Genomic DNA, 27,793 nt, shown 5'->3' with positions numbered 1-27,793 from the left:
AAAGTCCCGTACTATTATTGTATTACTGTCTATTTCTCCTTTTAGATCTGTTAATATTTGCTTTATATATTTAGGTGCTCCTATGTTGGGTGCATAAATGTTACAAATGTTATATCTTCTTGTTGGATTAATCTCTTTATCATGTAACACCCTTCTTTGTCTCTTTTTACAGTCTTTGTTTTAAAGTCTGTTTTGTCTAATATAAGTATAGCTACTCCAGCTTTCTTTTGGTTTCCATTTACATGGAATATTTTTTTAATCTCTTCACTTTCAGTCTGGGTGTCCTTACATCTAAAGTGAGGCTTTTGTAGACAGCGTATAGATTAGTCTTTCAAAAAATTTATTCAGTCACTCTGTGTTTTTTGATTGGAGAATTTAATCCATTTATATTTAAAGTAATTACAGTTAGGTATGTGCTTATTGCCATTTTACTAATTTTTTTCTGCATGGTTTTGTTGTTTTCTTTCCTATGTTCTTCTCTGGCTTTCTTCTTTTGTGGTTTGATGGTTTTCTTTAATGGTATGCTTATATTTCTCTTTATCTTTTGTGTATTTACTACAGGTGTACCTTGTTTTATTGTGCTTTGTTTTATTGCACTTCACAGATATTGCATTTTTTACAAATGAAAGGTTTGTGGCAACTCTGCATTGAGCAAGTCTATCAACACCATTTTTCCAACAGCATTTGCTCACTTTGTGTCTCTGTGTCACATCTTGGTAATTCTTGCAGTATTTTAAACTTTTTCATCATTATTATATTTTTCTTGGTGATTCGTGATCAGTGATCTTTGCTGTTATTACGAAGACTCTCTGAAGGTTCAGATGATAGCATATTTTTGCAATAAAGTATTTTTTAATTAAGGTATGCACATTTTTAAAGACATAATGCTATTGCACCATTAACAGACTACAGTTTAGTGTAAACATAACTTTTTATATAATGGGAAGCCAAAAAATTTGTGTGACTAGCTTTATTGCAATATGCTTTATTGCAGTGGTCTGGAACTGAACCTACAATATCTCTGAGGTATGCCTATATAGGTTTTTGCTTTGTGGTTACCGTGAGTCTTACATATAACAACTTGTATCTATAATAGTCTATTTTAAGTTGAAAACTACTTAATAAGTTTGATCCCATTGTAAAGCTCAACGTTATTACTCCCTCCCGTTTACACTTTATATTATTGATATCACAATTTACCTCTTTTTATCTTGTGTATCTCTTAACTAATTATTGTAATCATAGTTATTTTTACTACTTTTGTCTTTGAACCTTCATACTATTTTATAAATGATTAATCCCCTGCCTTTACTTTGTATTTATCTTTCCAGTGAGATTTGTTCATTCATATGTGTTCTTGTTACTATTAGTACCCTTTCTTTTCAGCTTAAAGAAGTCCCTTTAACAAATTTCTTGTAAGACCTGTTTAGTTGTAATAAACACCTTTAGCTTTTGCTTGTCTGGAAAACTCTTTATCTCTCCTTCACTTCTGAGTGATAACTTTTCCAGGTAGAGTAGTCTTGGTTAGAAGTTTTTTTCTTTAAGCACTTTGAATATATCATGGCACTCCCTCTGGCCTGCAGAGTTTCTCCTGAAAAATCTGCTTATAGGCTTATGGGGGTTCCCTTGTATGTAACAAGTTGTTTTTATCTTGATGCTTTTAATGTTGTTTCCTTGTCTTTATCTTTTGACATTTTAATTATAATGTGTCTTGATGTGGGTCTCTTTGGGTTCCTCTTATTTGGAACTCTGGGCTTGCTGGAACTGGATGTCTCTTTCCTTCCTCAGGTTAAGGAAACTTTCAGCCATTATTTCTTTAAATAAGATTTCTGCTACTTTCTCTCTCTCTCCTCCTTCTGGGACCCTTATATTGTGAATGTTAGTCCGTTTGACGTTGTCCCATAAGCCCCTTAAGCTATCTCCACTCATTTTCATTCTTTTTTCTTTCTGCTGCTCTGATTGGTTGAGTTCCACTGCCTTGTCTTTGAGGTGACTGATTCTTCTACTTCATCCAGTCTGCTCTTGAACCCCTCTAGTGTATTTTTTAGTTCAGTTATTTATTCTTCAGCTCTGTGACTTCTAGTTGTTATTTTTTAATATTTTTTATCTCTTTGTTGAAGTTCTCACTGTTCATCTATTCTCAGTTTGGTGAGCATCTTTATGATCATTACTCTTTATTAGGTAAATTACTTATCTCTCATTCATTAGGGATTTTTTTTTTTTTCTGAGGTTTTATCTTGTTCTTTCATTTGAAACATATTCCTCTGTTTCTTCATTTTGCTTGACTCTCTGTATTGGTTTCCATACAGTAGGTGAAACAACCACCTCTCACAGTTTTGAAGGAGTGACCCCGTGTAAGAGATGAATCTTGTCATTCAGCCCTGCCTCAGCTTTTGGTTGTCTCTTAAACATCTGTGCTTGCCCAAGCAGCCTATTACATTTTTAATACCTCTCAGTGGTTGTGGATGTGCCAAGACTTGTCATTGTCCCAAAGGGACCACTTACTTTCAGATAGTTTATCAACAAAAATCATGTTTTAGAGTTTTTTTCAAAACTAGTAATTAATCAAGGATTATGTATTACATTTGATTATAATGTAGTCCTGCTCCCCTCATTTTTGTACTCCACATATGGAACACTGTACAAGAAAGCTAGCCAGAGTTAATCTCTCAGACTTTGTCTGTTTCTTTGTGTTATCATTTTCCATATTCTCCTAGCCCCTGTTTTCTGTAAACTGCAATATAAGCCATAAGTTTTATTAGGTTAAAAGTTTTTAACAAAGGTACTTCACAGGTGATGCTGTTTAATTACTTCATATTCCATCACATCAGGAAGCATATAATGTCGATATTAATGCCAAATTAGTGACCCCCAAATTTCTCCCATGAAAAGGAATGTTTTTCCTTTTGATACTTTGATACCATGTGACTATCCTATTTCTCATAAACCTTTCATCTAGGATTTTGTCATACAGTGGTGATCCTTGCTGAATCAGTTTCTTAATGTCATATTTCTCAACTTTGAGAGTTTTCTCCCAGTTCCACTGACAGTCTCTATCATTTTGGGGAGTGAGTAGAGTCCTTCATGTTGGGCAAGAAAACGGGTTGAGAACCTCAGTTACAGGAAACATTTAATGGTATCTAATTTTATGTAACTTTTTCCAAGTTGAATTTTCAGTTCTTTGGAAAGAAAATACTGATTAGGAACTGAGGGACATTCAGAATGCAAATTATATCTGATGAAATTGATTTCTTGTAGTGACTGGGAAACTTTTTTGCTTGTAGTCAGGTTATGTCAAAGAAATTAGTGTATGTTAGGTTTAACAAGGCAAACCTTGTTAAAAAAAAAAAAACCTTTTTTTTTTCTTTTCTCAGAGCAGTTTGGTTAATTCAAAAGTGACTTAACAGTTATGTTCTAAACACATTGATTATTTATTTTTCACTTACTATTGTGTGAGACCCTCATCAAATTGCTTAACAACTAGTGGAAGAGACAGATTGATAAACAGGATCAAATATGCTATATGGTATGGAACAGAAAGCTGTGAGAATTTTAAAGAGGTGCTGTGCATACAATTAGGAAGCCTAATTGTATGAACAAATATTTATTAAGGACCCAATTTGTAGTGACCTTTTGGACCACTACACATCCATTTTGAATTATGGTTACATTAAATGTTTCTTAATTGTTGTTTGATGACATACTTCTCATCTTCCTAAGTAGAAGATAAAATACATCCTTAAGTACAACTACTAGATAAGTGGTTGCATTCCAACAACAATTTTTTGACAGCAACTGGATGTCTATCAATTCAGTTCAGTTCTGACAGTACCCAGAGTAGGTGCAGACCCCACAAGTGGGACCAGTCCTAGAAGATTGCCCCCGTTTCAGATGACAGGGAACCACCAGCACTTCTGATGGACTGGGCTGACTGCAAATTTGGGTGTTCCCATGACACCCTCTTCAGGTTTGATAATTTGGTAGAACTACTCACAGAACTTAGGGAAGTGCTATAGTTATGACTACTATTTTATTATAAAGGATACAAATGAAAAACCCAGATGAACAGGTACATAGGATGAGGTCTAGAAGTGTCTCTAGTGCAGGAGCTTTTGTTCCCATGGAGTCAGGATGCACCACTCTCCCAGTATGTTAGTATGTTCACCAACCATGAAGCTCTCTTTACCTTGTTACTTGTAGTTTTTATTGAAGTAGCTTAACATAGGTATGGTTGATTAAATCATTGGTCATGTGATTGAACTCAATCTCTAATGACTCTTTTCTCCTCAGAGATTGGGAGGTGGGATAGGAAAAAGTCTGAAAAGTTTCAACTCTCTAATCATACACAGTAGTTGGTTTTTCTGGGACCAGCCTCCAACCTGAAGCTATCTAGAGACATCACCAGTAATCACCTCTTTAACATAACAAAGACCAATATCCGTCATTAATTATTTTATTTTCATGGGATTTTGAGAACATTTGGAATATTTTATAGTATTCTTGTAATCCAATATTTGGAAGTATAAATTTAGCTTTAATTTAGCAAACGTCCCTGGAACTGGGCTTGAACAATATGTTGCATTGGACATAGAAATATATAAGTGGAATTTGTGGTTACTGCCATAAATTCTTTTGATTTATGTATAAAATGAGTTAAAAATTGAAGTATGTGATAATATAGTCAAAACTCTATATAGAGGTGCCTGAGGGAGTGAGGAGCATGAATTGGGTTGGTCCTGAAAGCCTTCTGTGAAGAATGTGTGTTGGAGAATTTGGTGGATTATGGATTGGTGGCAAGCAGATAATGGTCCTCTCTTGGATTACTATAATGTCTCAACTAGTTACCTCCCACTAAATACATTCTTCAAACAGAAACAATATTAGCTAACTAATACTTAATCAGAAAATTTTGGAAAATATAGTATTTGGAGAAATACAAACAAATTATTCCATTTCATTCTCAGAGCAGGCACTGCTGAAGACCAGTACAGTGTTTACCATGTTTAGGTGTAAATCATAGTTGATGAACACATCATCTCTCTATGTAGAAGACTTAACATTTTGCCAGATCTATGTCTGATATAGGATTGATGAAATTATCAAACTTTAATTTTTAGGAACAGGGGTTTTACGAACAAAACTTAGTTAACATTTTTCCCCTAATTTTCCTAATCCATAGGGATAAATTTACTTTGTTATATGTACGGTTGAGAATGGATATAAAGCAGGGGTCCCCAGTGCCCGGGCTGCAGACTGCTACCAGTCCGAGGCCTGTTAGGAACTGGGCTGCACAGCAGGAGGTGAGCGGCGGGTGCGGGAACGAAGCTTCCCATCTCTCCCCATCGCTCACAGTACCGCCTGAACCATCCTCCCCCGCCCCCGCAGTCCATGGAAAGGTTGTCTTCCACGAAACCAGTCCCTGGTGCCAAAAAGGTTGGGGACCGCTGATGGATGGAATCCATGGTTCCTTCAGGAATTTTTTTACTGTGGTTCAGTGTGTACTTAACTAGGTTGTGCATCAGAACCATCTGGGGGACTCCCACTGCCGCCCCAGTTAATAATCAGTTCATATTATTATATATTCATAAGAACATATACGGAAGTAGAATAATGAGTAAGGGGTGGTTTAGCAAAATGTATGTATTTGGCCTGACTTGAGACCTTCTGATTCAGACTTGTCAGAACCTGGAAACTATTCAAGATAAACACACACACACCAGCTCACCAGGCAATTCTGATGCATAGTTGTGCTTGGGAATCATCGCTCTAGGGGAATCTCTAAAATATCTCAAAACAAATGCTATATAAATGATTTATCTTGACCTGTACCCATACTACTTCTGTATCTAGATATATTCTGTTTTAGCATTGACTTTAATTTTTTAATCAAATAAAATTTGAGCAGCTTAAGTAGCACTTTATTAATGCTACTAATTCGTTAATGTTTGCATATGAAATTATGTTAAATGAACATCTTTTAAAGAAATGCCCTGAATTGTTAGAGCTTTTACTTAAAGTACCTTTCCCAAACATCATCTTTTTCTCTCCTGGTAACTGCCTTGTGAGGTGTTTGATTTGATTTCCCCTACATTATATACATGGAAATCCAAATCTATAAGGTGGGAGTTGTACAGTTTCTTATACGTGCAGTTAGAGGATATGGAGACTCCGGAATGAATCCGTACTGATTCTGGACTGTCATCCTAGGAGCTCTTTTCCCCTGTTGTCTATCCCCAATAGTTTACTTTCCCTTTGAGCATTTTGCACTGAACTGGAGTGCTAGTGCCTTATCATTGCTGAGTTTGCTGTGTTAGAAGGGCTGACAAATTGATAAAAGTGACATTTTAAAAAAAATTTGATCTTGAAACTTCACTGAATTTATTCTAACAGTTTTGTGTGTGTGTGTGTGTGTGTGTGTGGGTGGGTGGGTGCGCGTGTGTATGTGGAGTCTTTAGGGTTTTCTTTTTTTTTTTTTTTGGAATTTTTGAATTTTATTTATTTTTTTATACAGCGGGTTCTTATTAGTCATCCATTTTATACACATCAGTGTATACAAGTCAATCCCAATCTCCCAGTTCATCACACCACCATCCCCACCCCCGCCGCTTCCCCCCTTGGTGTCCATACGTTTGTTCTCTACATTTGTGTCTCAATTTCTGCCCTGCAAACTGGTTCATCTGTACCATTTTTCTAGGTTCCACATATATGCGTTAATATACGATATTTGTTTTTCTCTTTCTGACTTACTTCACTCTGTGTGACAGTCTCTAGATCCATCCAAGTCTCTACAAATGACCCAGTTTCGTTCCTTTTTATGGTTGAGTAATAGTCCATTGTATATATGTACCACATCTTCTTTAGCCATTCGTCTGTCAATAGGCATTTAGGTTGCTTCCATGACCTGGCCATGGTAAATAGTGCTGCAGTGAATATTGGGGTGCATGTGTCTTTTTGAATTATAGTTTTCTCAGGGTATATGCCCAGTAGTGGGATTGCTGGGTCATATGGTAGTTCTATTTTTAGTGTTTTAAGGAACCTCCATACTGTTCTCCATAGTGGCTGTATCAATTTACATTCCCACCAACAGTGCAAGAGGGTTCCCTTTTCTCCACACCCTCTCCAGCATTTGTTGTTTGTAGATTTTCTGATGATGCCCATTCTAACTGGTGTGAGATGTTACCTCGTTGTAGTTTTGATTTGCATTTCTCTAATAATTAGTGATGTTGAGCAGCTTTTGATGTGCTTCTTGGCCATCTGTATGTCTTCTTTGGAGAAATGGCTATTTAGGTCTTCTGCCCATTTTTGGATTGGGTTGTTTGTTTTTATAATATTGAGCTGCATGAGCTGTTTATATATTTTGGAGATTAATCCTTTGTCCTTTGATTCGTTTGCAAATATTTTCTCCCATTCTGAGGGTTGTCTTTTTGTCTTGTTTATGGTTTCCTTTGCTGTGCAAAAGCTTTTAAGTTTCACTAGGTCCCATTTGTTTATTTTTGTTTTTACTTCCATTACTCTAGGAGGTGGATCAAAAAAGATCTTGCTGTGATTTATGTCAAAGAGTGTTCTTCCTATGTTTTCCTCTAAGAGTTTTATAGTGTCTGGTCTTACACTTAGGTCTTTAATCCATTTTGAGTTTAATTTTGTGTATGGTGTTAGGGAGTGTTCTAATTTCATTCTTTTACATGTAGCTGTCCAGTTTTCCCAGCATCACTTATTGAAGAGACTGTCTTTTCTCCATTGTATATCCTTGCCTCCTTTGTCATAGATTAGTGGACCATAGGTGCATGGGTTTATCTCTGGGCTTTCTATCTTGTTCCATTGATCTATATTTCTGTTTTTGTGCCAGTACCATATTGTCTTGATTACTGTAGCTTTGTAGTATAGTCTGAAGTCAGGGAGTCTGATTCCTCCAGCTCCGTTGTTTTCCCTAAAGACTGCTTTGCATACAAATTTCAAGATTTTTTGTTCTAGTTCTGTAAAAAATGCCATTGGTAATTTGATAAGGATTGCATTGAATTTGTAGATTGCTTTGGGTAGTATAGTCATTTTCACAATATTGATTCTTCCAATCCAAGAACATGGTATATCTCTCTGTTGGTATCATCTTTAATTTCTTTCATCGGTGTCTTATAGTTTTCTGCATACAGGTCTTTTTGTCTCCCTAGGTAGGTTTATTCCTAGGTATTTTTTTCTTTTTGTTGCAGTGGTAAATGGGAGTGTTTCCTTAATTTCTCTTTCAGATTTTTCATCATTAGTGTATAGGAATGCCAGAGATTTCTGTGCATTAATTTTGTATGCTGCAACTTTACCAAATTCATTGATTAGCTCTAGTAGTTTTCTGGTGGCATCTTTAGGATTCTCTATGTATAGTATCATGTCATCTGCAAACAGTGACAGTTTTGCTTTTTCTTTTCCAATTTGTATTCCTTTTATTTCTTTTTCTTCTCTGATTGCTGTGGCTAGGACTTCCAAAACTATGTTGAATAATAGTGGCAAGAGTGGACATCCTTGTCTTGTTCCTGATCTTAGAGGAAATGCTTTCAGTTTTTCACCATTGAGAATGATGTTTGCTGTGGGCTTGTCGTATATGGCCTTCATTATGTTGAGGTAGGTTCCCTCTATGCCCACTTTCTGGAGAGTTTTTATCATAAATGGGTGTTGAATTTTGTCAAAGCTTTTTCTGCATCTATTGAGATGATCATATGGTTCTTATTCTTCAATTTGTTAATATGGTGTATCACATTGATTGATTTGCATATATTGAAAAATCCGTGTCATTCCTGGGATAAATCCCACTAGATCATGGTGTATGATCCTTTTAATGTGTTGTTGGATTCTGTTTGCTAGTATTTTGTTGAGTATTTTTGCATCTATATTCATCAGTGATATTGGTCTGTAATTTTTTTTTTTTGTAGGAAATTTGCCGGGTTTTGGTATCAGGGTGATGGTGGCCTCATAGAATGAGTTTGGGAGTGTTCTTTCCTATGCAATTTTTTGGAAGAGTTTGAGAAGGATGGGTGTTAGCTCTTCTCTAGTTTGATAGAATTCTCACCTGTGAAGCCATCTAATCCTGGGCTTTTGTTTGTTGGAAGATTTTTAATCACAGTTTCAATTTCATTACTTGTGATTGGTCTGTTCATATTTTCTATTTCTTCTTGGTTCAGTCTTGGAAGGTTATACCTTTCTAAGAATTTGTCCATTTCTTCCAGGTTGTCCATTTTATTGTTATAGAGTTGCTTGTCGTAGTCTCTTAGGATGCTTTGTATTTCTGCAGTGTCTGTTGTAACTTCTCCGTTTTCATTTCTAATTTTATTGATTTGAGTCCTCTCCCTCTTTTACTTGATGAGTCTGGCTAATGGTTTATCAATTTTGTTTACCTTCTCAAAGAACCAGCTTTTAGTTTTATTGATCTTTGCTGTTGTTTTCTTTGTTTCTATTTCACTTATTTCTGCTCTGATCTTTATGATTTCTTTCCTTCTGCTAACTTTGTGTTTTGTTTGTTCTTCTTTCTCTAGTTTCTTTAGGTGTAATGTTACATTGTTTATTTGAGATTTTTCTTGTTTCTTGAGGTAAGCTTTTATAGCTATAAACTTCCCTCTTAGAACTACTTTTGCTGCATCCCATAGGTTTTGGATCATCGTGTTTTCATTGTCATTTGTCTCTAGGTATTTTTTGGTTTCCTCTTTGATTTCTTCAGTGATCTCTTGGTTATTTAGTAACATATTGTTTAGCCTTCATGTGTTTGTGTTTTTTACATTCTTTTCCCTGTCATTGATTTCTAATCTCATAGCATTGTGATCAGAAAAGATGCTTGATATGATTTCAATTTTCTTAAATTTTCTGAGGCTTGATTTGTGACCCAAGACGTGATCTATCCTAGAGAACATTCCGTGCGCACTTGAGAAGAAAGTGTAATCTGCTGTTTTTGGATGGAATGTCTTATAAATATCAATTAAATTTGTCTGGTCTATTGGGTCATTTAAAGCTTGTGTTTCCTTATTAATTTTCTGTTTGGATGATCTGTCCATTGGTGTAAGTGAGGTGTTAAAGGCCCCCACTATTATTGTGTTACTGTCGATTTCCTCTTTTATGGGTGTTAGCAGTTGCCTTGTGTATTGAGGTGCTCCTATGTTGGGTGCATAAATATTTACAATTGTTATATCTTCTTCTTGGATTGATCCGTTGATCATTATGTAGTGTCCTTCTTTATTTCTTATAATAGTCTTTATTTTAAAGTCTATTTTGTCTGATGTGAGAATTGCTACTCCAGCTATCTTTTGATTTCCATTTGCATGGAATGTCTTTTTCCATCCCCTCACTTTCAGTCTGTATGTGTCCCTAGGTCTGAAGTGGGTCTCTTGTAGACAGCATATATATGGGTCTTGTTTTTGTATCCATTCAGCAAGCCTGTGCCTTTTGGTTGGAGCATTTAATCCATTCACGTTTAAGGTAATTATTGATATGTATGTTCTTATTACCGTTTTATTAATTGCTTTGGGTTTGTTTTTGTAGGTCCTTTTCTTCTCTTGTGTTTCACACTTAGAGAAGTTCCTTTAGCATTTGTTGTAGAGCTCATTTGGTGGTGCTGAATTCTCTTAGCTTTTGCTTGTCTGTAAAGCTTTTGATTTCTCCATCGAATCTGAATGAGATCCTTGCTGGGTAGAGTAATCTTGGTTGTAGGTTCTTCCCTTTCATCACTTGAAGTATATCATGCCACTCCCTTCTGGCTTGTAGAGTTTCTGCTGAGAAATCAGCTGTTAACCTTATGGGAGTTCCCTTGAGAAATCAGCTGTTAACCTTATGGGAGTTCCCTTGTGTGTTATTTGTCATTTTTCCCTTGCTGCTTTCAATAATTTTTCTTTGTCTTTAATTTTTGCCAATTTGTTTACTGTGTGTCTCAGTGTGTTTCTCCTTGGGTTTTTATCCTGTATGGGACTCTCTGTGCTTCCTGGACTTGGGTAGCTATTTCCTTTCCCATGTTAGGGAAGTTTTCAACTATAATCTCTTCAAATATTTTCTCAGGTCCTTTCTCTCTCTCTTCTGCTTCTGGGGTCCCTGTAATGTGAATGTTGTTGCGTTTAATGTTGTCCCAGAGGTCTCTTAGGCTGTCTTCATTTTTTTTCATTCTTTTTTCTTTATTCTGTTCCACTGCAGTGAATTCCACATTCTGTCTTCCAGGTCACTTATCCGTTCTACTGCCTCAGTTATTCTGCTATTGATTCCTTCTAGTGTATTTTTCATTTCAATTATTGTATTGTTCATCTCTGTTTGTTTGTTCTTTAATTCTTCTAGATCTTTGTGAAACATTTCTTGCATCTTTTCGACCTTTGCCTCCATTGTTTTTCTGAGGTCCTGGATCATCTTCACTATCATTATTCTGAATTCTTTTTCTGGAAGGTTGCCTATGTCCACTTCATTTAGTTGTTTTTCTGGGGTTTTATCTTGTTCCTTCATGTGGTACATAGCCCTCTGCCTTTTCGTCTTGTCTGTCTCTTTGTGATGGTGGTTTTTGTTCCACAAGCTGCAGGATTGTAGTTCTTCTTGTTTCTGCTGTCTTCTTGCTTCTGTATTTCTTCTTGCTTCTGTTCTTCTTGCTTCTGCTGTCTTCCCTCTGGTGAATGAGGCTATTGGTAATTTTTTTTTTATTTTAAAATTATAATTAAGCTACAAAATATCCTATGCCAAAATAAGTTTTAAAAACTTAAGGTGGAAATTTTGTTTATATGTGACAGAAGTAATTGTCCTTTAGAATACCTGGCTATGTGTTTCAGATATGATGCTTTCTCGGGTACAGTTAACAGACTGTGGCATAAATAATGAGGACATTTATAATCTTACATGAGAGGTCTGGAAGTCTTGTGTAATTCAGTAGCCGAAGTAATTCAGTGTTCTGGGTCATTTTCTCTCTGATTCTTTTTTCCATCATGACCACATATGGTTGCCATAGGTCTAAAGATTATATTCTTATAGAACAAAATCCAAAAGCTGGAAGGAAGAGCAGAGCCTCGTCATAGAAATCCTTTTTTTGTTTTGTTTTGTTTCTTCTGGTTGGAAAATCTTTCCTGCAACCCTCAGCATACTTTCCCTTATGTCCCATATAGCCAAAATTGGTTACATATTCAATCCTAAATCAGTTGCTGACAAGAGGAAACGAGATTCCCATTATTGCCTTAGAACAGTGTTGGTTCAACCTCTGGAACTTTAAAAGGGACCCACCCATATGATGCTGTTGATGTCTCATATTAAATCACATCAGTGTTTTGTCATCACTGAGATGGAGAGGCTGATGGGTAGGCAATCACTAGTATTTGCCAAACTATAGTGATATAGTTAAGTTGTAACATTTTCCACATCCTATATAAGAAATATTCCCACTCAAATGATATTTGTATATTTTAACTTGAGAAGCATGTTATCCTGTATGTGCTACTTCATGATTGGCATAGGAAGCCAATGTTTTGGCTGTTAATTTAGTACAATGTGTTAGTTGTTTACTGTTCTTATTTTTGTCTTGTGTACAATCAGTTTATTTCCCTGTGAGATTAAGCTCCTCAGTGCCGTTACATGATTTTGGCAGGAGCTTCAAACTCTTCTTATTTAATCGATTCTTGTTCTTCTAGGTGGATTCTCCACAGTTTTCCTGGTGCGGACTCATGGTGGACTCCGCTATGCATTGAAGCGAATGTATGTCAATAACGCGACAGACCTCAACATTTGTAAAAGGGAAATTACAATTATGGTAAGTGAAAGAGTAATTCCATTTGAAAAATTTGGTGTATTTTCTTTCAGTTTTTCACATAACATTAACCAGCCTTTAGGCAAGCTGCTTATTGGCTTGGGCACATCTAGATAACCTTTGAAGTGTACTCTTTATAGCCATACTTAGGGCTAAATACAAAGAACTCCTACCTTTCCTCCCTTCCCTATTGTAGTTCAACAGGCAAGCTTCTCTGCTTTCTTTTTTCCTTTTTAAAATAAATTTAAATTATGGAATATTTTGAGAAGAGAAGAATTTAGAAAATTAGTGAACACCTGTTTACCCCCTACCCTACTTAAGAATTAAAGGCTTACAGATACAGTTGAAGCCTTCTGTGTATTCGTCTCTAACATTATCCTTATACTGTTATCCTCATCCAAAAGGAAACCCCTATCCTGAATTTGGTGCTTACCATTCCCTTGGGTATTTAATACATTCACTATATGTGTTACTATTCACAGACAACAGTTAGTTTTGCTTTTCATTTTTAAAATCATGCTGTAAAGTTGATTTGTGTGTGTGTGTGAACTCTGTAGTATTGGTAAGGTATGTTTCAGCAAGGAAAAAATTCTTCTTTAATATTAGGAAAAGTGAAAAATATTTTAATACATCATTAAAGAAAATTTCAGTTACTCAGTTAACTAGATTAAACATTTCGAGAAAATTACAGAATAAAACTTTCCTTTTTTTCTAGAGTTGCTAATTGTCAGTGCTCTGGATGGTTTCTTATTCTTGTTCTCCCCTCTTTCTCCTTCTCCTCCTCTCTTCCTCTTTTCTTTTATTATTTTCCTCTTCCTCCTCCTCATCCACTGTTTATCAAGTGCTAATATATATATTTAACATTTTTGTTTTATTGAGGTGAAATTCACATACTACACATTTTATAATTCACATTTTAAAATGAACAATTCAGTGGTTTTTAGTACATTCACAGTATTGTGCACAGACTGCCTCTACCTTGTTTTAAAACCTTTTCATCACTCCAAAAGGAAACCCCTGCCCATGAAGCAGTTGCTCCTCATTCCACTCTTGTTCCAGGCCCTGGCAACCACCCGTCTATGTTATGTCTTGATGGATTTACCTATTCTGGATATTTCATATACATGGAATCAAGCAGTATATGACCTTTTGTGTCTGGCTTCTTTCACTTACCATATTTTTAAGGTTCATCCACATTGTAGCACTTATCAGCACTTCATTCCTTTTTTTGAGTGAATAATATTCTATCATATATACTATATATGTATCAAAATTTGTTTATGTGTTCATCTATTGATGGACTTTTTAAAAAAAACATGGATAGACATTTGGGCTATTTCTACCTTTTGGCTATTGTGAGTAGTGTTGCTATGAATATGTGTACATATGTATTGTTTATTTTCAGTTCTTTTGGGTATGTATCTAAGAGTGGAATTGCTGGGTCATATGGTAATTCCACATTTAACTTTTTAAGGAACCATTAATTCCACAGCAGTTGAACCATTTTCTGTTCACACCAGCAGTGTTAGTTAGGAGGGTTCTAGTTTTTCCACTTCCTTGTAAACACTTGTTACTGTCAAGCCTCCCCAACTGCTAAGAGGGAGATTTTCTTATTTTGTATCAACATCTTTATCAACACACATATTTTGATCCTTTTTGTTTGAAGATAGGCACGTTTGTACAGTATGACATATCAGAATTCTGCCTTTATTGTCCCTATCCCTTAGCTAGACTAGAGTTGATTAGGCTTTGAGACTTGCTTTTTTTCAGGTAAGGCTATTAGTCAAAAGGGTGAAAAGATTTACTCTGAGATAATAGGGAATCTTAGACTAAGTTTTCTAACTTGAGCCCAGATATGGTATTGTACTGTAATTCTTCCTTTCAATAGAATTTGTATAATTTTCAGATATATAAAATATAGTCATCATCAACCTCAGCAAAACTCAGATCCTATGCTTTTAAATAAGATATTTTGGGGAGGTGAGCAGTTGTCTTCCAACTGTTTTTTGATGACTAATCCTTCACTATTTATGTTTATTTATGAATTATTCACATGTTCAGCTGCCGTTAGCCAATATCTCAAATTATATTAAACACTTAAAACTAGGTTTATTTTAATGATAGTGGATGTAAGTTATTTTAAACAGTATTCTTGATAAGAGTTTTTAATTTACAGACAGACCTTATTTAGATCATTATGATTTTTAACCTTATAAATGTTGATGATTGTCTTGTACTAGGAGCAAAAGTGTCAGATTTGCCATGTTCTTCTTATTTTCTTGTACTTGTAATATTAGTGTTATCTTTATGGTTTCTTTACAAAAATCCTTTTTAGCTATTTGTTTATTTTTTTAGGTTATTTAGTTAAAAGTACATACATTCATAAATTCACTTGACTAGGTGGACATAAATTGCAATATGTTGCAGACAAAACAAACAAACGAGAGTGTAATTGTTAGTTCATAAATGTTAGAGCTTAATTTCTTTATCTTTTTAAGATAAAAATAAGTAAAAGTTCTGATATTTTATTCTTGAGTCCCAAAGGACTATCTTGTACACTCACTTTTGGAAACTGTTACTTTTTTTTTTTTTTTTAATTTATTTATTTTTGGCTGCGTTGGGTCTTTGTTACTGTGTGCGGGCTTTTCTCTAGTTGCTGAGAGCGGGGGCTACTCTTCGTTGCAGTGCGCAGGCTTCTCATTGCAGCTGCTTCTCTTGTTGCGGAGCACGGGCTCTAGGCACATGGGCTTCAGTAGTTATGGCACTTGGGCTCAGTAGTTGTGGCTCACGGGCTCTAGAGATCAGGCTCAGTAGTTGTGGCTCACGGGCCCAGTTGCTCCGCGGCACGTGGGATCTTCCCAGACCAGGGCTCGAACCCGTGTCCCCTGCATTGGCAGGCAGATTCTTAACAACTGTGCCACCAGGGAAGCCCTGGAAACTGTTACTTTTGAATGAACCATCTCTTTCTTCCCCAATGAATTTAAAATAAGTATTCATTAACTATTTGCTTGTTAGGAACTGACAGTCACATATAAATAAACTTTCCATTGAAACTGTAGAAACCTTTTTGAAATGTGTCAGATTCCATACTTACACCTCAATCTTACTTTTTGAAATTCTTTAAACATATCAATTTAGACTTGAAATCATTGTTAATGATAGACCTTTAAAATATATGTTTGCCAGTTTTTAAAATTTTGTTTATTTTTTACAGAAAGAGCTGTCTGGTCACAAAAATATCGTGGGTTATTTGGACTGTACTGTTAATTCAATTAGTGATAATGTATGGGAAGTGCTTATCTTAATGGAATATTGTCGAGGTAAGTATTTTTCTGCAGTTGTTTTATGCTAAAAAAATTTGCCCGTAAAAATGGGTTAGCAGGTGTCCTGGTTTCTCCCAGGGCAGCTGTCACCTAATTCTGGGCATTCATTGCAATCTCAGCTTTAATTATTTGTCTAAATAAGGAGTGCTGTTAAAAAGTATTTAAAACCTACTCATAGTTGATGCAGTGATGATATGAGCATTATTTTAATGGACAATTAGAAAAATGCTGTTGGGTTTTAAACAGAAAATCTAAAACATAAAGAACAGTCACCTTTCCTGTTCCCTATACATTTCTTCTATAATCCAACCAAGAAGAGCATACTGTGTCCATATTAGTGTTGGAAGATTTTTTTCCAGCACGCTACCATGTTATCTTTGAACGTATTAGATGTAATAAATGCATTTTGATCTATAATTTTTATAAACTTACATTATGTGGTCTTTTGAAAACATCAGAAGATAGAAAACCACATTTTATTTGGATATAATGTGGTGTTTTCAAAGAAATATTTGCTTGTATAGTATGCCTTAAGAATTATAATAATAATTTTTAAAGTCCCTGAAATTTTTTTTTTTTTTTTTTACTTTAATGGGTGTAATGGGGGCAATTAATCCATTTCCTGCAAACTTGCTTTCCTCCCTCCCCCATCAGACTGTATCTGACAGTTTGGATTCTAGGGAGCCCTGGTTTATATATAAGTTCTCTTAAGACAGTTATGATTGTTAATTATGGTACCAGGAACTCTTGTCACTTCCTGAAGGTTGGAGGAGAAGGAGGTTGGTGATGATAATGGAGAAAATGTGGTCTCATTTACTCCAGTCTTGTAAGAAGGGGGAAGGACAGAGGAAAATGAAATGAATCAATATTATAATATCTATTGTGATATGTTTGTAACTTATTTCCATATATAATGTAAAAAATTAGATATTTTCTTGATTGTTTTTCCTTATTTATATATCATCTTCTCTACTGTAAAGCATTGTGATCTCTTTAAGGAGACGATACTGATTTTCTTTATCCTACTTTCCTGAATTCTAGCATTTAAGGTGCCAATTCTTAGCTGGATGAGAGTTGACTAATAGCTACTTGTAACTTGGCTACTTGTAACTTTTTAAAAATAATTGAATTGAGCATAATTATAATCCTGGATGAGTTTAATTGTCATCCAGAAAACATTTTAAAAGGGGAGCTAGATGAGCTTCAGTTTTTAGGCAAGTGAGTATTTGGGAGCCAATGGTGCAGTCTACTGCAGATAAAATTAAGTATCTTGTTAAAAAAAGTCATATCAAAATTTAAATGGGATGGTATAGCATTTTAAATTCAGTGGCAATAAGTGTAATCTCAGAGAGATGAAGATTGTTGAGGCTAGAAAAATGTTGACTTTTTAAATTTTAATGATGAAATTGGACAGAGTATAAAAGTTCTTGTTTAGATGATAACTGTTTGAAAAATATGTAAAGATTTGGGAGTTACATGCACCTTATTTTAAAAGACCTTCAGTATACATTGTTTGCTTTCTGAATCTGATTTTTAAATTTTTCATTAGAATAATTTTACTTTAATTTTCAGAAGACTTTGATTTTGAATAATGAAATTTTGTTTGTTTCTACATTTGAAATGCAGATCAAATAGAGCTTTTTAGCTTTTTTTGGGGACTGGATTTTGTGATTCAAGCCTTCTAGCCCAAAGATCTCTGAAGGGAAGAAAGAAGATTGACTTTTGTTTAAAGTTTATTCTACTCATTACAACATTGAAAGTGTGGAAAAGATAGAATGAGTTCAAGGTTATGATTTCTTTAGCTGTGAAAAGATGTTTCAAGAATGTGAATGAACACCAATAAAACACTTTTCTTACTGTTTAATTTTTGGATAAAATGAGTCAGGGTGTCTGACAAACAAGAGGATGGAGGAAATTGCTGCCTAGTCAAGTGCCTCAATCTTATATGAGACACTTTGAACAAATTACAACCAAATGGACCTGAGTTTTCTGAAAGTTGAGGATTGATAGGTAAAATAAATGTTTTTTTTCCCCGCTGCTTTAAAGTTCTAAGAAAAAACACCTATTTCAGAAAATATATGAGTATGCTGTTTAGGCAGTAATAATAGAAGGAACAGGTGTGTATGCACCTTCTTACAGATTACACAGTAGCAGACATTCATTTATTCACACTTGTTACAGGAAAGTTTCAAGTTAACATAAACTTGCCTTTTCAAATTTCCAAACTTGATTTCTGTTAGAATGCTGTGAATGAGTCATGTATTTACTTGCATTCTTAAAATATAATGATAATAAACTTTCTCTTAGTAATTAAGAATTGTCATTATTAGATTATCAATTATTATAATACATTGTAATATTTAATAATCCTCTCGGGGCTCATTGTTGTGGCTATTTGATTTTAGTAAGTTACTCTGCCCACTATCTCTTAACCTGGTTTAGAGCATTAGCCCCTTAACCCATCTCTCTTTTTCCACTCTTGTGATTCCTCCATCCCTCAATCAAGGAGATCTTTTAAAAGGTCAGATCAGGAAGTTTCCTTGGTTCTCAAGATAAAAATCTCAAGATAAAATCTTGATTTGTTTGTCTTGTCAGTATCATCTGACTTTACTCTCTTCTCTGCTTTCTAGACCATACCCACAGTGGTTCTCTTGAAGTTATTCAAAATCATTAAGCTCTTTCCCAAACTAGAGGCCTTTATATATGTCACTTGCTGTCACTAGTGTGTTCTCCCAGATCTCTGCCAGGTTAATTCCTGATTAACCTTCAGTCTCAACATAAATAATCACTTCCTTAGGCCTTCTCTGGCATTTTCTTCTCCCCATCCTCCTTCACTAATTTAAATTTGGGTTTCTCTCATTTTATCCTTATTGTACGTAATTATGATAAATACTTGTGTGATTGTTTAGTGTTTATCTCTGCCTTTAGACTATAAATTATAACCATAAAGAATAACCATTTCTTCAAATCTGTGATGCCATCAATTACAAGGTACACTCTGAATTTGAAGATGTTAAAATATGGCCAATAGCATTAGCAGAACGTCACTTATTTTAAGATGTTCTCATTTCAGAGATGTAAAATATGAAAAAAAAATGTATGTCATTGAATCAACACAATATGGTATAATAAGCATCCTTACATGAAAATTATAAAAAAAGCCAATTCCCCATTACCTGAGACCATAGACATTTCTTACTCTCTTTGTTTGTGGTAGTCTTCATTTATTAAAAATATGTCTTCTCAAAATTACTTTTTTGGTTAGCTGGGCAGGTAGTGAATCAGATGAATAAGAAGCTGCAGACAGGTTTTACAGAACCAGAAGTGTTACAGATATTCTGTGATACCTGTGAAGCTGTTGCAAGGTTGCATCAGTGTAAGACTCCAATAATTCACCGGGATCTGAAGGTATGAACTTTAGTCTACTTATGGATTAATGCCTTTTAAACTTTGGAGTTAAAAATGTTCTTGGACTGTCTTCATATAAACCAGTTTTTATTACTAGCACTGAGATTGGCCTCTCTGTCCCCAGCTACATGTCCTGAGGCTATATAAAGACTGACTATAGAATTGACATTGTGCTTTTCATGACCCTGAGGGTTGCTAGCACGGCTGTAGAGGTGGATTTTGTGCTCCCTACTTTGCTTCTGTTTTACAGAGCAGGCTTCTTTAAAAGGTTTCATATGAACAAAAATATGAACATCACTGACACAGGTTGGATATCCCTCCACACTATTCTTCCCAGTTCAGCACTCCTCCTATTTCTTATAATTCATTTTAAGCATCAGGGTGTTTTCCAGAGATATTGGAGGTGACCATACATGGGTCTCTTTACTCATTTATTTATAATTTACTGTAGTTTTAGATAATTTACTATAATTTGGTGATGATTGTCACTCTAAGGTCACTTTGTCTTACATTTTCATGGAATCTGACCTCTTGTATATGGTACCCACTTGTTAAATTGGAAAAAGTGCCCAAAGGGGATTGGACATTCCTGGTATCATATTGCTTGAGCTATCATTACACATATTGTTTAGAAGCATAGGTGTCCTCTTTGATACCTGCAAACACTAAGATTACAAAAATTCCTCTTCCTGAAATGCTTTATGCCCAGATATCCCATGGCTAATCTTTCCCCCACTTCAAATCTGCTCAGATTCACTTTCTCAGTGAGTCCTGTCCTTACACCACCTTATTTATAATTACAACCTAACCTTTCCATACTCTACTTGTTCTACCTTTTATTATCACTTGTCACTTTCTCTGATACTATAAAATTTGCTTATGTATTATGTCTGTTGGTTATTTTCTGTCCTCTCCCACTACGCTGTAAGCTTCCTGTGGGCAGGGATTTTTCTCTTGTGTACTGATGTATCCAAGCATTTAGAACAGTGCCTGGCACATAGCAGGGTCTCAATAAATATTTAATGAATGAATGAATCCTAATTCTGACTTATTATACAAAATTTATGAAAAGTGATAATAAAATGCTCTTAAGATACAAGAGAATAGAAGATGTCACTTAGAATATAGGTTGTTAACCATGAAAGCATCATCTAGGGACACCTGTACTGAAAGGATACAAGTCAAGGCAAGATTGAAATACTTGACTGCAGACCTCTGTCCCTTAATTTCGATAACCAGTATAGTTCATTTCAGTTCTCTTGAATATGCAACTTTTACATTTTCCCCAATAATTGGGTCTGATTTTTTTGCACTGTTGTAGCTCATTAACTTTTTAAATGTAAAGTTGATGTTTTCAGCTGAGTCTTCTTGATTTTAAAACAAAAAAGACATTGAACTGCATAATTTTATATAGACCATATTTCATATACTTAGTTCTTTTTACATGTGTAAATTTATGCAATCCTGTGTTTGTTTTAAGTAAGTTTCTTTTTTTTAAGTTGATTTCTTGTATAAATCTTTATTTTGTACAAATATTGAATATTTTTAAAAGTAGAGTAAAATGAAATATAGAAGAAAAATTGTAAAGAAACTGTAATGTGAGTATTTTGGTAGAGTTGAGAGAAATTGAATTACTCATTTAAAACTGTATCATAAAAATAAAAAATATTGTGTAAAAATATTAATAATAGTATCATTTATTGCATGTTTACCTTATTTCAGTCACTGTTCTAAGCCCTTTACATGTTTTAATTCTTTCAGTTTTTACAACAATCCCATGTAATAGATATTATTATTTTCCCCATTTCATAGATAAGGAGACTAAAGCACAAGAGTAGTTAAGCAAGTTGTCCAAGGGTACATACGCTAATAAGTAGCAGAGCTGGGCTGTGAACCCACATTCTCCTGTTTTAGAAACTGTGCACATAATTTTTATTTAAGTTACTACAACTCTGATCTCTAAGTTAAGGCATAAAGTCAAATCTGTGTTTTTCAGTGTAGTATTTTAGATAAAAATGGAATTAGGAGTCAATCAGAGGTAGAATTGTAATGGTTTTTGTTACCTTTCTATAGGTAAGCTAAGTGTCAGAAAAGGAGAAAAATGGAGGTGTAGTATAGACTCTGACTGCCACTAGTTCTTCTCTTCCATAGAAGCAGTTTTTGAGAGGACTTAGGGTTCCTTGGCTCTTGCAAAAATCATCCTGGGATGGGAGAAGCACTTCTCTGTTCTTAGTGAGAGAAGCAGTAGATAAAGTAAAGTATATTTTTGTTCTGAATCATTTGTCCTTTCTCACAATTTGAGGTATCCTCTTTCTCTCTCTCTGTCTCTACCTATCTCTCTCTGTCTCTCTCTATATATACATATCAGTGTTTATTGTGTAAAAACATTGTTATAAAAAGATAATTTTCACCTTGAAAATACTACTAATAATTGCATTTCTTTTCTGAAGGTGGAAAATATTTTGTTGAATGATGGTGGAAACTATGTACTTTGTGACTTTGGCAGTGCCACAAATAAATTTCTTAATCCTCAGAAAGATGGAGTTAATATAGTAGAAGAAGAAATTAAAAAGTAAGTGTTATCTTTATTGTGCTTTGTCTCATGGGAATTTTAGTTAACTTGAGTCTGTGACCAGCTCTTTTAATATAAATTTTAGGTATTCCATTAATAGATTTCTTTAAGATATTTCTGTGCCATAGACATTGATTAGTTTATGTCTCATCTAGTTCAATAGGAAATACATTTTACAATGGAAACAAAATTTTCATCTGCATTGTAAACAAATTTATCAAGAAATTTGTTAAATAAGCTATAGTAATTAGTGGAATCATTAAAGGGAGTTTGAAGTTATTGCTGAATTCAGTTAAACATCTGTTTTTATCAGTACTGAGGATTTGTGCTTCTTAGGAAAAAATTAAATTATTTGAAAACATTAAACTTCATATTTAATATTAAGAAGATTGATCTATTAATGCATTGGAAACTATGTGGAAAACTTGTTACTTTATAATATTGTATTGGAAAACTTTCTGTTAGAAATGTAACTCGTATCTGCCTTACGTTTTCTTAATCTTGTACTTTCCATGGTTGCTAGAGTACTATTATAAGGACCTTTCCCTGACTTTTCTGTTTTCTAGTTTTAGAAAATAGTACTGCTTGTAAATCTTAGGTTATCTTAATAAAATGATACAGAATGCAGAAAGATCTGTCAGAATAGAAATTTCTAAGTAGCTGCCTTTTCTAAGTTGCTTTTCTTCACTTCCTGACAAATTCTCAATTGTTTAAGGCTGCCTAGGAGCTTTCGTTTGAACTGCAACATATATTTTGAGATAGCTGAAGTAGAGCTGATCTTACTCTGGACCATTTGTATAAAACTATGGTTTTCTAGACTTAACATATTTCTACTCAGGAAACAGCCTATGATGATTATGTTAGATTCCATAAAACAAACTCCTTAGTAAACATATAAATGTCCTGAAGAAACAGAACAATGAATTATTGAATTAGCTTCTTGTGGATATTTGTATATACATATAATTTAAAAAGATTGGGTTGTGATGTATAGTGACAGCTGCAGAATTCTGCTCAAGCATCTTTGACTTGCTGGAAGTTTCATTTCTTGCTGTTAAGATCTGAAGTATAGTTAAGGTTCAGCAGAATTGTACACTAGTGATGAATGTAATAAGCTCATGGATTCTTGTGCTTTGTGGCTCAGTTGAGGAGTTAATGATCTAACCATTTATTCAGTTAACAGGTAATTATTTAGGGCCTACAATGTAGTGGACACTGTTGATGGTGCTACAGTATAGCAGTGAACAAAAAAAATAAAGTCCCGTCCTCATGTAGTTTATATTCTGGTTTCTTAGATCGCTCCTCTGTAGTAGTATCATCAGAATGTATCACCCAGTCAGGGTAATTTGGAAAAAGTAAGATGGTAGAATATTGAGCTTTAAGATACTCTGTAAAATGAAACATATAAACACTGAAAATGAATCCTAAATTATGCCATAATATAGGAATTCCTCTGATATTCTAATAATTTCTGCACCACTTTATTCTGTTCATTGAGCACTACTTTATTCTGTTCATAATGGATTTGGAGTTTTTATACTGGTAAATATTTATTCACAGTATCTTTTAATTCCAAATTGCTTATGCTGACAGTCAGTTTTAGAATTGTACTTAATTAGTGTAATTAATAATAGTTAATTATGGCAACGAGATTACTTTTAAAGCAACAATTATAAAAACAAACCTAAAGGAGATTTACTACTGTGTGCAAGGAATTATGTTAGAGTCCATAAAAACAAGCTGCTTAATAAACATAGAAATTAATTTTTTGAGAAGGTGGAAGCTTTACTTTTAAATTAATAGACTAAAATATTTTGATAAGGATATTTTCATAGTCAAATTGTATTATTTCATAGAAGAAATTCAAGGAAAACTACGTTTCCCATACGTCACCTTTATTTAAAATTTTTCAATTAAAAATTGTTTTTATCATTATAGATGCAATTGCACTTGTTGAATAAAAATGTGTATAGATGCTTTGTATTGTTTAATCCTTGATGGACTTTTAATGAGCTTTTAAAATAGTATTATTTCTTTATAATGTTATCGAACCTAAAAGTTTTTCGTAGTATTTTATGTAGAAACAATGTAGTATCTGTCTTTTTTTTTATATCTCCACTCCATTTTACTTATTTACTGCCAGGTATACAACTCTGTCATACAGAGCCCCTGAAATGATCAACCTTTATGGAGGGAAACCTATCACCACCAAGGCTGATATCTGGGTAAGGCCAAGAAAGGCTGACATTTTCACTAACCAAATTAACAAAATCTGATTATTTTCCCCCTGTCCTCCGCAAGGTATTTCCTAATAAGTAGCAGAGAGTGGTGGACAGTAAAGCTTCTTCTTCAGAAGAAAAATATTAGCACATATTATCTTCTTGATCCTGAGATGGAAAGCTTAGGTATAAAAAGGCAAATAAAGGATTTCCATATAATGTAACTTTTTACCACAGTATTTTTTAGAATTTAAATTATATATGATTGTTAACATTTTTTTTTTTATTTGAGTGCAATTTTGGTTGATCACAGTATGGAAAAGCTGGACATAATTCTTACGTAATATTGTTTATAATTTTCTGGAGTATTTTAGGATCTTTTTAGTGGAAACTAACATGAGTAAAACTTTTTAAAAATTATAAACATACTGTTGACTAACCTGTATATATTGAGGTTCTTTATCATTTAGCATCTATATGTGGATTGAATTATTGAGATATATCATGTTTCTATAGAGTTGAACTTTACGTTAGAGTGCCCACACTTCTTTAGAACTTATTTCAGAAGTAAAATGTGTTTGGGCTATATTTAATAAACTAGCAGGAAACTCTATTTTAGATGTGAATTCATTTAAATTTAACAGGTATTTAGCCATATCTACCACTAGTGGCTATGTTAGGGATGGAGGAAAAATACTCCTTTGGAAGTAGTTCTAGAATTTCCAAGAAAAGTCATTTATTTTGTTTTAAAACATAATGTTTAGAAAGTAGTCGAGTGTAACGTGTGAACCCAAATGAGTATCTTCTTGGTGCCCCTCTCCTGGCCTTCTCTTACAGGGGTTGGGATACCAAGTATTCTTGCAAGATAATAAAAAAAAGAGTATCTATCTATGATTGGTTTTCCTCTGTCTACGTAATATACACTTTTTCACCGATGGTTCTTAAATCTTGTGGTAGTTGAATTTTTGACCGTATACATAATTTAATCAAACCGGGAATAAGTTTGATTTAGGTAACTTGATACTGCTTACAGATCACCAGCTTGTGTGACTCAAATTCCATTCGCTCTTCTCAGCATTAACATTTGACTCATTAAATGGTTTATAGTAAATGGCTTGCAGTATAATGTAGAAAGCAAATTCAGTTGGATCTTAATTTATGAGACGAAGGTGTTAATTAGAGGAGGTAATTGTGGAAGTCTTTTCTGGCCTAATTTTGTGACTGATGTTGAAATCCACATTACCTAAAAGCATATTTCAACAGCAGAGGAAACAACAGACATTATAGCTTGACTGCTGTTTTGAAATCATCAAGGGTTGATTTAAAAAAAAAAAACAAAGTCTCTAAGAAGGTGATTGCTACCCAATATCTTAACAAAAAGGAGGGAATCTTTTTTTGTTGTTTTCATTTTTCACCAGGCTTCGAATGCATGCCAGGCAGCATACTAAATTGTCAGTGATAAGTTTAAAATTTATACCATTTACAGATTAGTATATGGGACAGTATTTCTATAATGGATAACTTGGTATAGCTGTGGGATGACAAATAGATAACTCAAAGATAAAAAAGAAGCCAGAAAAGTAATCAGAAAACAGAATCTGTGTTTATATGCTTGACAGAGTTTTAATTTCCATGATGCCATTTTAATGCTTGTCTTAGCTCAGATGAAATGCTACAACATTTTAGGTGTGAATTCAAGAATACCCAGAAAAAAAATGCTGCTGATTCAGAGGGTTATGATATTGAGGTTAAAGTATTCATTTAGCATATATATTTTGGGGAAAAAATTTTTGTTTTGAAGTTTTCATTGTAGGTTATTTTTATCCTGAGAACTAGGATGCTGATTTTATTGACCAGTAGGAAATTCAGTGAGAGATGCTTCATGTTACCTTTTAATGAGGAAAATTAAAGATGGTGATACTCAGCCTTCAAAATAAGGTCATTCGTTCCCTCCTGTTTCTTCAACAGTTCTCATTGTATCAAATGGATAAAGAGGGAAATGCCTTTGGTGTGAAAAAAAATTAGGACACCTCACTGTGCTCACACTCTGTAAAGCAAGAGTATTTTAGATTTATGTTTTTTAAGTACACTGGCATTGCTATCTAAAATTGTTATCTGGGAACTCCCGCAACAAAAGACACGTTACTAAAGGTTTGATTGACAAGATAAAACTGGCTAAAACGCAGTTTGCCTAACTATCATTTGGGCAGAAGAAAGGTGTAATTTAATGCAGATATTACACCATTAATAATATATTTTTTAGTGCTTTTAAAGAAGGCTTACGCTCAATTTGCTGCATAAAAGCTGCAAGTATCTTCCTTATAGAAAAAAAGCATTGTAAATTTTTTTAAAGCCACATTGAACTGGTTATTTCTATTCAGAATCTTAATAGTTTTGTTAGTCATATGGTAAACAATCTAGTAATGTTTTTGAACTAATATATTGAAATTTCTAGAGTCTTCAAACTTTTTTCATTGGAAGACTGTTATAGTATTGAAAATAATGTGTTGTAAGTTAATATTGTTGAACTCAGAAAGGTATTTCTGTATATTGTGATCTTCATAGTAGTTATAAAACTAGTGTATTTGTTAATTGGGTTTGCTAAGTTGCTGTGTGGAGAAAATCCAACAAAGGAAAGCTGATTTGCTAATTTTTAGATAGGCCAAATTTCGGTTATTGCTAATGTAATTGTATAGTTACTCCTGGATAATTTTATATAATCAATTTAGAATTAGAATCACCCCTTACACTCATAAGGCTTATAGGTGACACTTCCTGTGACAGCATAATGATTTCTTGAGCAGAAAATCACATTTTATTACTGTGTCTCAGGTTTGAGCTGTTGGCAGTTTAGCTAAAAATTTCCTGTGCTACTTTTCCAGATGCAATTTGTGTTTTAGGGTGTTTTGTCTTCATTGTCAGCAAGTAGATTTATTGGTGCTCTGATGTCTATGAATCCATGCAAGTGAAGCAGACAGAGCCCTTCCTTTTTGAGTTTTATATAGATTACCCAGGTACAAATATGACTAGTGTAATGTAGAATTAAAATTGTAGGATTATATATAGAAGTAGAGAATTAATTTTTATATTATGTGCTCAGTGAATAATATATTCTGAAATAATGACGTGCTCATGAAATCAGTGAAAATCAGGGAATAATCAGTATTGATGGTTGTCTGCTAAGTATAACTTCTGGTTAACTTGTACTTGGAATCTCAGGATTTTAAAACAGATATTATAGTGAATTTTCAAAAAATTCTGATCGGAGGAGCCTTGTGCTTACATCGTTGGTTGTTATAATATGCTAGTTATGTACTAAATATATATTTTCCTTGTGAAAGAAATAAAGGTGTAATTTTTCTCCCAAAGGGAACCAGCCACTTCTAATTTTAGTTATATCATTCATGATCTAGAGTTCCATGATAACATTAATTCAGCCAGCTAGCCACAGATGTGATAGAAAAATATGGTAATGATACAGTTAAATGCCTTTTTAAAAATTAAGTGCATTAATTTGTTTAAGTTGTAATTTGTG

The 27,793-nt window shown here is 34.0% G+C and overlaps 1 protein-coding gene across 6 annotated transcripts in view; it reads left to right on the top strand.

The window, feature by feature from the left end:
• The window catches only part of BMP2K (BMP2 inducible kinase), a 126,107-nt gene that overhangs the window by 44,443 nt on the left and 53,871 nt on the right, over nt 1-27,793 (top strand). For 4 of the 6 annotated variants that reach the window (XM_082389332.1, XM_082389333.1, XM_082389334.1 and 1 more), the window contains 5 exons: nt 12,621-12,739; nt 15,951-16,056; nt 19,325-19,467; nt 21,918-22,039; nt 24,183-24,264. In XM_082389332.1, coding sequence (XP_082245458.1) covers nt 12,621-12,739; nt 15,951-16,056; nt 19,325-19,467; nt 21,918-22,039; nt 24,183-24,264 — 572 coding nt within the window. Of the gene's footprint in view, nt 1-591; nt 862-12,620; nt 12,740-15,950; nt 16,057-17,744; nt 18,070-19,324; nt 19,468-21,917; nt 22,040-24,182; nt 24,265-27,793 lie in introns of those variants that run through there. The other 2 variants (XM_082389336.1, XM_082389337.1) reach the window with 2 other exon arrangements.

This window comes from Balaenoptera borealis (genome assembly GCF_965194805.1).
Source record: "Balaenoptera borealis genome assembly, chromosome: 4".
Taxonomy (NCBI): domain Eukaryota; kingdom Metazoa; phylum Chordata; class Mammalia; order Artiodactyla; family Balaenopteridae; genus Balaenoptera; species Balaenoptera borealis.
The sequence above is the reverse complement of the archived record's forward strand: the minus strand, read 5'-3'. Positions and strand labels throughout refer to the sequence as shown.